Raw genomic sequence first — 10000 nt, forward strand, 5'->3', positions numbered from 1 at the left:
GGGGGGAAGAGATGGTGTGGAAAGCGGAGGATTGGATGGGGAGGGGGAGAGAGGGATAAGGGAGGGTAAGGGGGAGGAGGTGGGAGAAGGGGGATGATGAAGAGGGAAACTCGGGATAGGAGAGGATAAGGAGGAAACATGTCCTACAAGATTTGGTCTCTTCTTGTTGATTATTGTAGCTGTTTCATCATGCGGAACTCTGCGGATGGAGAGACGATAGAGAGGGGAATGAAACCACGGAGAAGGAAGAGGAGGAGAGCGGTTAGGGGGGATAAGGTGAGGGGAAAAGAGCAAGAATAAAAGAGAGAAAGCAAGCGAGAAAAGGCGCTAGGAAATAGTTCAGGTACAAGGGAGTGAGGGGACACATAAGCCGGTTAAGAAAAGATGTTCTCAGCTTCTTCAAGGATTATTTTCAAGGAAGGAAAAGTAGTACCGTAGCGAGAGAGACACAAATAGAAAGGGGGCGGTGGGAGATAGAGAAAGGGAATGAACAAGTGAGATTGAGAGAGAAGGAGAAAAATGAAAGAATATATAAAACAAGTATAAAGTAAAAAAAAAAAAAAAAAAAAAAAAAAAAAAAAAGGGGGAAAGAAAGACATAAGCATTTCTTTTTCTTTTTTTTACAAGACAGAGTTCATTCCAAGTTAATCTGGTAGTACTGTCATCGCTGTGGGTAGAAGGCGCAAAAACCCTTATCAGTTCATTGTCCTTTTATGGCGGTCGTTTGGACATAAAAGTGGTAAAGCAAGTGTTATGGGAACATATAGAGTCCATTATTTATACGTGGTTAGCTGCAGTCTACAAAGAAAAGCAAATCTCATTGCCGAGGGAAAGAGAGAGAGAAAAAAAAGAGAGTAGAGAGTGAGGGGGAGGGAGGGAAGAGGGAGAGCTGGTGATCTGGAAAACAGAAAAGAAAGAAAGAAAGGAAAGGAGAAATAATGGGAGTCAAGACGAGAGAGAGAGAGGGGGGGGGGGCAGGAGGAGTGGGATTTATTACAATGATTATTTTGTCATTATCATCACTATTGTCATCTTCATTGTTTTGGTTATTATTGCAATTGTTATTGATTTTTTTTACCATTTTTGTTATCCTTCAGTTGTCTGTTTGTGTGTGTGTGTGTGTACAATCTTCATCTTTTATTCATAATAACCTTAGGTAAAGATGTTCTCCCTTACATAAGACGCCAAGTTATAGGCAGTAATCTCGGCACGTGCATTACTCCGGCGTTTCCCTGCTACTTAAACTCGGAGGTTACGGCAGTTAGAAGTACCCGCATACTCTTCAGATCTAAGAATACCCGACAGAGGGGTCTACTCCCCCTCTCCCTCCCTCCATCCCTTCCTTCCTCCTTTCCTTCTCTTCTCTCACTCCTTCATTCCTATGTCTCACTTTCTCCTGCCTTTTTTCCCCTCTCTCCCTCCTCCCTCATAAGCCTTCCTTCCCTACCTCTATCCCATTTCTTATCTTCCCCTCCTTCCATAGTCACTCTCCCCCTCCCTCCATACCCTTCTCCCCTTCCCTCCATATCCCCTCTACCCTTCCCTCTATAGCCCCTCTCCCCCTCCCTCCATAGTCACTCTCCCCCTCCCTCCATACCCTTCTCCCCCTCCCTCCATAGCCCCTCTCCCCTCCCCTCCATAGCCCCTCTCCCCCTCCCTCCATAGCCCCTCTCCCCCTCCCTCCATAGTCACTCTCCCCCTTCTCCATCCTTCTCCCCCTCCCTCCATAGCCCCTCTCCCCTCCCTCCATTAGCCCTACTCCCTTCCCTCTCGCCGAACCTTCCCTCCATAGCCCCTCTCCCCTTCCCTCCATAGCCCCTCTACCCTTCCCTCCATAGCCCCTCTCCCCCTCCCTCCATAGCCCCTCTCCCCTTCCCTCCATAGCCCCTCTCCCCTTCCCTCCATAGCCCCTCTCCCCCTCCCTCCATAGCCCCTCTCCCCTTCCATCCAAGGCCCCTCTCCCACTCCCTCCATAGCCCCTCTCCCCTTTCCTCCATAGCCTCTCTCCCCTTCCCTCCATAGCCCCTCTCCCACTCCCTCCATAGCCCCTCTCCCCTTCCCTCCATAGCCCCTCTCCCCTTCCCTCCATAGCCCCTCCCTCCCTCCATACCCTTACCCCTCCATAGCCCTCTCCCTTCCTCCATAGCCCCTCTCCCCCCCCCTCCATAGCCCCTCTCCCCCTCCCTCCATAGCCCCTCTCCCCTTCCCTCCATAGCCCCTCTCCCCTTCCCTCCATAGCCCCTCTCCCCTTCCCTCCATAGCCCCTCTCCCCCTCCCTCCATAGCCCCTCTCCCCCTCCCTCCATAGCCCCTCTCCCCTTCCCTCCATAGCCCCTCTCCCCCTCCCTCCATAGCCCCTCTCCCCTTCCCTCCATAGCCCCTCTCCCCTTCCCTCCATAGCCCCTCTCCCCTTCCCTCCATAGCCCCTCTCCCCCTCCCTCCATAGCCCCTCTCCCCTTCCCTCCATAGCCCCTCTCCCCTTCCCTCCATAGCCCCTCTCCCCCTCCCTCCATAGCCCCTCTCCCCTTCCCTCCATAGCCCCTCTCCCCTTCCCTCCATAGCCCCTCTCCCCTTCCCTCCATAGCCCCTCTCCCCTTCCCTCCATAGCCCCTCTCCCCCTCACTCAATAGCCCCTCTCCCCTTCCCTCCATAGCCCCTCTCCCCTTCCCTCCATAGCCCTTCTCCCCCTCCCTCCATAGCCCCTCTCCCCTTCCCTCCATAGCCCCTCTCTCCCTCCCTCCATACCCTTCTCCCCTTCCCTCCATAGCCCCTCTCCCCTTCCCTCCATAGACCCTCTCCCCTTCCCTCAAGCCCCTCTACTCTATACCTTCCCCTTCATAGCCCCTCTCCCCTTCCCCTTCTTTTTTCCCTCCCATAGCCCCCTCTCCCCCTACCTCTATAGCCTTCCCCTTTCCCTCCATAGCCCCTCTCCCCTTTCCTCTTAATATGCCCCTCTCCCACCTTCCTCTTATAGCCCTTCCCCTTTCCTCCATAGCCCTCTACCCTTCCCTCCTTAGCCCTCTCCCATTCCCTCCCTAGCCCCTCTCCCCCTCTCCATAGCCCTCTCCTTTCTCCATAGCCCTTCCTTCCTCCATAGCCCTTCCACCTCCCTCATATGCCCTTCCAATTATCCCTCCTTGCCTCTCCCTTCCATCCATAGCCCTCTCCTTCCTCCATAGCCCTGTACCCTTCCCTCCATAGCCCTTCCCCGCCCTCCTCCATAGCCCTTACCCCTCCTCCATAGCCTCTACCTTCCCTCCTAGACCTCTACCTTCCCTCATAGCCCTCTCCCCTTCCCTCGCATAGCACTCTCCCTTCCCTCCATGGCTACTCTCCCCTTCCCTCCATGCCCTCTCCCCCTCCCGCCATAGCCCCTCTCCCCCTCCTCATAGCCCCTCTCCTTCTCCATGCCTTACCTTCCTCCATTGCCCTCTCCCCTCCTCCATAGCACTCGTCACTTCCCTCCATAAGCCCTCTCCCCTTCCCATCATAGACCTCTATCCCTTTTCCTCCATTAGCCCTTCCCCTTCCCCTCCATAGCCCCTCTCCCCTTCCCTCCATACCCCCTCTCCCCCTCCCTCATTTAGCCCCCTCTCCCTCCTCATAGCCCCTCTCCCCTACTCAATAGCCCCTCTCACCTTGCCCTCCATAGCCCCTCTCCCTTCCTTCATAGCCCTTCTCCCCTCCCTCCCTTGCCCCTCTCCATTTCCTCCATAGCCCTCTCCCCTCCTCAATAGCCCTCTCCCTCATCATAGCCCTCTCCCCTGTCCCTCAGTGCCCTTCTCCCTTCCTCCTAGCACTTTCCCCCCTCCCTCCATAGCCCCTCTCCTTCTCCATAGCCTCTCCCTCCTCCATAGCCCCTCTCCCCTCACTCATTAGCCCCCCCTTCCTTCCCGCCAAAGCCTTCCCCTTTCCTCATAGCATTCCTACTCCGCCCCATAGCCCTCTCCCCTTCCCTTCATTGCCTTCTCCCTCCTCCATAGCCCCTCTCCCTCCCTCATAGTCCTTCCCCCTACTCGATAGCCCTTCCCTCACTCAATAGCCCCTCTCCCCTTCCCTCCATAGCCCCTCTCCCCTTCCCTCCATAGCCCTTCTCCCCCTCCCTCCATAGCCCCTCTCCCCTTCCCTCCATAGCCCCTCTCTCCCTCCCTCCATACTCCGTACTGTAATTACCTTGATGATGACGCAAGACAAGGCAAGGCAAGTGTGCCTCGGGAAGGAAAAAGAAGAAGGGGGAGGGGGTGGGGGCTAGAGGGGTTGGCTGAGAGAAGTGGGAGGGGTGGGGAGAGGGATGAAGAGGGGGTTAGGGGATGGTTCGGAAGGAAGGATGGGGAAGAAAAATGGAAAGTGGAGAGGAGAAAAGGGGGGAGGCGATGAGCGGGATTGGAGAGAGGTAGGGAGGTGGGGAGACCGCGTTCTTATAACTCTCTCTCGTTCTCTCTCTCTCTCTCTCTCTCTCTCTCTCTCTCTCTCTCTCTCTCTCTCTCTCTAGGAAATAAAAAGAAGAAAAAGGTGGTAGCATAAAGGAAGAGATAAGACAGAAAAAGAATCACGTAAAAAAATAATAATTGTAGAAAGTTCGAACGAAGAAGATAATACAAAAAAGATGAAATACAATGTAGAAAAAAAGTAAAAAACAAATGAATGTAAGACCAGAAATAAGAAAACAAACGAACAAATAACATCTAAAGGACTAAAGCGGAAACAGTATATTGGTTCATCAGGCAGACGTTGCAGCAGACATTGCCTTTCCTCGCGTGTAAATAAACCACGCTTGCAACATATACAAAATTAATGAAAAAAAAAAAAAATCGAATCATTGGCAGATGCGGTAATTATCTCAGAAACGCCAAGTGGGTTATGCATCCATGCAATTAACGAATATCATCAGTTCCCTGTTTGCGTTGACCTCCAGTTGCTCTAAATTAATTCGATAATTAATGTTGAAACCAAATCTCTTGTAAATAAAATATGAATATTGAATTTTATAATTATCATCGTGCGATGAATTTAGGGCTATGAACCTGCCCTGAATTAATAACATATACGCGTTTGCTCTTGCTCCCTATTTTTGTTTCTATCATCAAGGTTTTCCTTCATATTAAAAACAACATTATTATCTATGTCTGTATGAGTGTGTCACCATATAATATATGTCGCCACTCTCGTATATACCTACGCTCTGTCTATATATAATACGCGCTATATATATATGTTATTTATATACGCATATAGGTGTGTGTGTGTGTGTGGTGTGTGGTGTTGTTACGATACTATATAAATGTGTATATATATGTACTATATTTATATACATATATGGATGTGATGTATATATATACATATATGTACATATTACATATAATGTATACATTTATATGCATATAGATGTATATATATATATATATATATTTATATTTATATATTTTATTATATGTATGGTATATATATGTATATAGACCGCATTTATTTTTAATATACGCTTGTTTATACAGATCCTTATGCCATATATATACGTATCTATTAACACACACACACACACACACACACACACACATATATATATATATATATATATATATATATATATATATATATATATACATATACATATACACACGAGTATGTGTGTGTGTGCATGTGTACCTACAGTACATATGTGCCTACTAAGACAGTTCATAAACATATAGAAAAACATTCAGCTGAACAATCCTTCAACCTCCCCTCCCCTCCCTCCACCCCACCCTACCTCCCTCCACCCATTCTTACCTAGAGCAACCCGCCTTGGTGGAAGGGGGTTAAAAAGGATGGTGAGATTGGGGAAAAGGGAAAAGGGAGAGAGGTAAAGGAGGGGTATATAAAGGGGTGAGATGAGAGAGAGAAAAAGGGGGGAGAGAATGAAAAGGGGAGGGAAAGAGATAAAGAAAAAGAGAGAGGGGAGAGGGTAGGATAATTGATGGAGAGTTGATGAACAAATTATGATAATAATGATAACAACAAGGATAGTAATTATAATGATGACTATGATAGTAGGCATGAGACGAAGAAAAGGACGGTAAGATCAATGATGGTAAGAATGATGATGGTGATAGTAATAATAATCATGATCATAATGATGACCATGATGATAATGATAATAATAATTATAACGATAGTAATAGTGAAAATAGTATGAGAAATAATATTAACAACGGTAATGATCATGATAATAATAATGATAAGAGTAATTATGATATCATTATAATGATAATAATAACCATAAAAATAGTAATGATGATAATATCAACGATAATAATGATAAAAAGGATAGTGATTATGATAATAACAAAAAAAAAATAATCTAGCATAATCATGTAGTAACAACAATGATTGTTTTTTACACAACTGGAAATAGATATTTTTAATAAGGAAATGCTAACAGCAATTTATACTTTGTGATTCAGACTATCAAAGTTTTCAGCGTAAGCGGATGTACACGAACTGCCCGCTGAAAGAATACCAGTTGTATTTAATACTGCAGACGGTTCATGCGAAAAAAATGAATTTTGCTGTGAGTCTATGAATTATTTCATTTGATAGTCTCATAGACTGACATCTATATACATATCTGTCTATCTGCAAATTTATCTTTCTGTCTTCAAGTCATTCTATTTATCCATTCATCCATCTTTTTGTCTCTATATACATACATATATATATATATATATATATATATATATATGTGTGTGTGTGTGTGTGTGTGTGTGTGTGTGTGTGTGTGTGGTGTGTGTATGTATATAATATATAATATATATATAAATTTTTATAAAATATAATAATTAATTTAATATGTATGTATAAAAATATATAAAATTTTATATAATAATAAATATTAATATATAAATATATATATAACTAATATGTATGTATATAAATATTTTATATATATATATTAAGAGAGGGAGAGAGACCGAAAGAGACCGGGAAGGGATAAAACAGAGACATATAGATAGATCGATTAATAGATAAATATATTGATTGATCAATAGGTAGATGGATGGTCTTTTTTAGAACAAGAAAGAGACAGATAGATAGGTATTGCATGTCACTATATGCCTGAATATGTAAAACTGAGTCTGAGCACTTATGAGTAATGAGTGGGAAGGTATGAACGCATGCATGTAATCGCCAATGCGTGCGCGCGCGCATGTGTGTGTATGTGTGTGTGTGTGTGTGCGCGCGCGCGTGCCTCTGTGTTTGTGTGTGTGTGCGTGTGCGTACGTGCGTGCGTGCCTGTGTGTGCGTGCGTGCTTGCGTGTGTGCGTGTGTGTGTGTGTGTGTGTGTGTGTATTTGAGTAGAATTTATTATGCTGAGAGTAGAAATGTTCCGATGAATCCCTCGTGTTCCGAATTAAGATCCCAAAAAATCGAAAATAAACCTTCGCGCGCGCCCTTACGGCCAACGCAATTACGAGAAGTCGAGAACGAAGAAGCTCTCGTTACGGAATCTCGAAGAGGGAAAGCGAAGTCGGGAGAAAGGAAGGGAACAGAAGAAAGGGGGAAAGGGGGGGGGGAGGGGGAGAAAAAGAAAAGGAAAAGAAGGGAGAGAGAAAAGGGAAAAGGGTGCAAGAGAGAAAGGGAAAAAGGGGGGATAAAGGGGGGAAAAGGGGAGAAAAGAAAGAGAAGAAAAAAAAAGAAACGAGCAAGGAGGAAGGAAGGAAATATAAAAGGAAAATCAAGAGGGAAAAACAAGGTTTGGTTAGTGTTCTGGGAAGGGTTAAAAGATTACGGAATTTACAGAGACAGAGAAAAAAAAGAGGAGGAGGCGCGAAAGAGAAAGAAGAAGAGGAGGAAGAGGAGGCGCGAAAGAGAAAGAAAAAGAGGAGGAGAACGAGGCACGAAAGAGAGAGAAGGAGGAGGAGGGGTGAAGGAGAAAGAAGAGGAAAAAGGAGAAGGAGGCGTGAGAAAAAAAGGAAAAAGAAGGGGGGCGAAAAAAGGAAGGGGAGGAGGGGGGGAAAAGGGGGGAAAGAAGGGAAAGAGAAAGAAGAAGAGGAGGCGCGAAAGAGAAAGAAAGAGAGGAGGAGAACGAGGCACGAAAGAGAGAGAAAGAGGAGGAGGAGGCACGAAAGAGAAAGAAGAAGAGGAGACGCGAAAGAGAAAGAAAGAAGGGGGGAACGGGCCGAAGAGGAGAAAGAGGAGGAGGGGCGAAAAAAAAAGAAGAAGATGAGGCCGAAAGGAAAGAAAGAGGAGAAGAGGAGAAGAGGAAAAAAGAGGGGGGCGCGAAGGAGAAAGAGGGGGGGAAAAGGAAAGAGGCGGAAAAAAAAAAAGAGGAAAAACCCAGGCAGAAAGAGGGGGGGGGGGAAGGGGGGGGAGGGACGGGCGGGAGAAAAAGAAAGAAGAGGAGAAGGAGGCCTGAGAGAAAAAGAAAGAAGAAGGAGGTCGAAGTAACCAGATGGAATCCTGAACGCCCAGTGCCTCTCTCTTATCAGTGTGTATATTAGAATGCATTCTCTCTCTCTCTCTCATTCTCTCTCTCTCTCTCTCATTCTCATTCTCTCTCTCTCTCTCTCTCATTCTCTCTCTTTCTCTTTGTCTCTCTCTCTATCTCTCTCTCTATCTATCTATCTATCTATCTCTCTCTTTCTCTGTTTCTTTCTTTCTCTCTCTCTCTATCTCTCTCTCTCTCTCATTCTCATTCTCATTCTCTTTCTCTCTCTCTCTGTTTCTTTCTTTCTCTCTCTCTCTCTCTCTCTCCCCCCTTTTTCCCCTCCTTTCTTTCTCCCTCTCCCTGTCTCTCTGTCTCCTCTTTCTTTCTCTTTCTCTCTTCGTCTTCTCTCTCTTTCCTTTCCTCTCTCTCTCTCCTTTTCCCCTTTTCTCTCTTCTCTCTCCCACTTCTCTTCTCTCCTCCCCTTCTTATCTCCCCCTTCTCTCTCTCTCTCTCTCTGCCCCCCTCTCTCTCTTCTCTCCCTTTTCTCTGTCCCTCTCTTCTCTCTCTCTTCTCTTCTTCTCTCTCTCTTCTTCTCGTCTCTCTTTTTCTCTCCTCTCTTCTCTCTCTCCCCTCCTCCCCCCTCTCTCTCTCCTCTTCTCTCTCTTCTCTTTCTTCTTTCTCCCCTCTCTCTCTCTCTTCTCTCTCTCTCCTCTCTCTCATCATCTCTCCTCCCCCTTCTCCTTCCTCTCTCTCTCTCCTTTCTCTCTCCCCTCTCTCTCTCCTCTCTCTCCTCTCTCTCTCCTCTCCCTCTCCTCTCTCCTCTTTCTTCTCTCTTCTCTCTCTCTCATTCTCCCCTCTCATCTCTCTTCTCCTCTCCTCTTCCCCTCTCTCTCTCTCTCTCTCTTTTTCCTCTCTCTCTCTCCTCTTTCTCTCTCCCCTCTCCTTCTCCTCATCCTCCCCCTTTTCCTCTCCTCCCTTCTCTCTCCCCATCTCTCACTCTTTTCCTCTCTCCTCCTCTCTCTCTCTCTCTCTTTTTCTCTCCTTTCCCCCTTTTTCCTCCTTTTTTCCTCACTCCTCCTCCTCCCCCAAATCTTCACTCTTCTCTCTTTTCCTCTCTCTCTCTCTCTCTCTCTCTCTCTCTTCTCTCTCTCTCTTCTTCCCCTCTCTCTCCTTTCCTCTTCTTTCCCTTTTCCCCTTTTTTTCTCCCCCTTCCATTCTCTCCTTCCTCTTTTCCCTTTCCCCTTTTCTCCCCTCCTCCCTTCTCACACACCACCCCACGACCCCACCCCACTTCCCCTTTCCCATCCCCCTCCCCGTCCCACTCCCTTTTCCCTTCCCCTCCCCCTCCCCCTCCCTCCTCTTTCCCTTCCCCCTTCTCCTCTTCATCCTTCCTCCTCTCCCCTTCCCCTCTCTCCCGCTCCCCCTCCCCACTCTCCCGCTCCCCCCTCCCCACTGTCCCGCTCCCCCTCCCCTTCCCCCCCCCCCCTCCCCCTCCCCCCTCCCCCTCCCCTCTCTCCCGCCTCCGCTCTCCACTCTCCTGCTCCCCTCTCCCCTCTCTCCCGCTCCCTCCCCTCTCTCCACCCCCTCCCCCCTACCT

The 10000-nt window shown here is 47.4% G+C and overlaps 1 protein-coding gene across 1 annotated transcript in view; it reads right to left on the reverse strand.

The window, feature by feature from the left end:
* Positions 1–3649, reverse strand: part of LOC122254215 (adhesion molecule nephrin) — a 137263-nt gene extending 133614 nt beyond the window's left edge. Inside the window, exon 1 of the mRNA XM_086554738.1 lies at positions 3638–3649. Coding sequence (XP_086410864.1) covers positions 3638–3649 — 12 coding nt within the window. The remainder of the gene's footprint in view (positions 1–3637) is intronic.
* Positions 3650–10000: the final 6351 nt, after the last annotated feature.

This window comes from Penaeus japonicus, unplaced genomic scaffold, assembly GCF_977035675.1.
Source record: "Penaeus japonicus unplaced genomic scaffold, GWHDUDI00000001_assembly GWHDUDI00000030, whole genome shotgun sequence".
NCBI classification, from domain to species: Eukaryota; Metazoa; Arthropoda; class Malacostraca; order Decapoda; family Penaeidae; genus Penaeus; species Penaeus japonicus.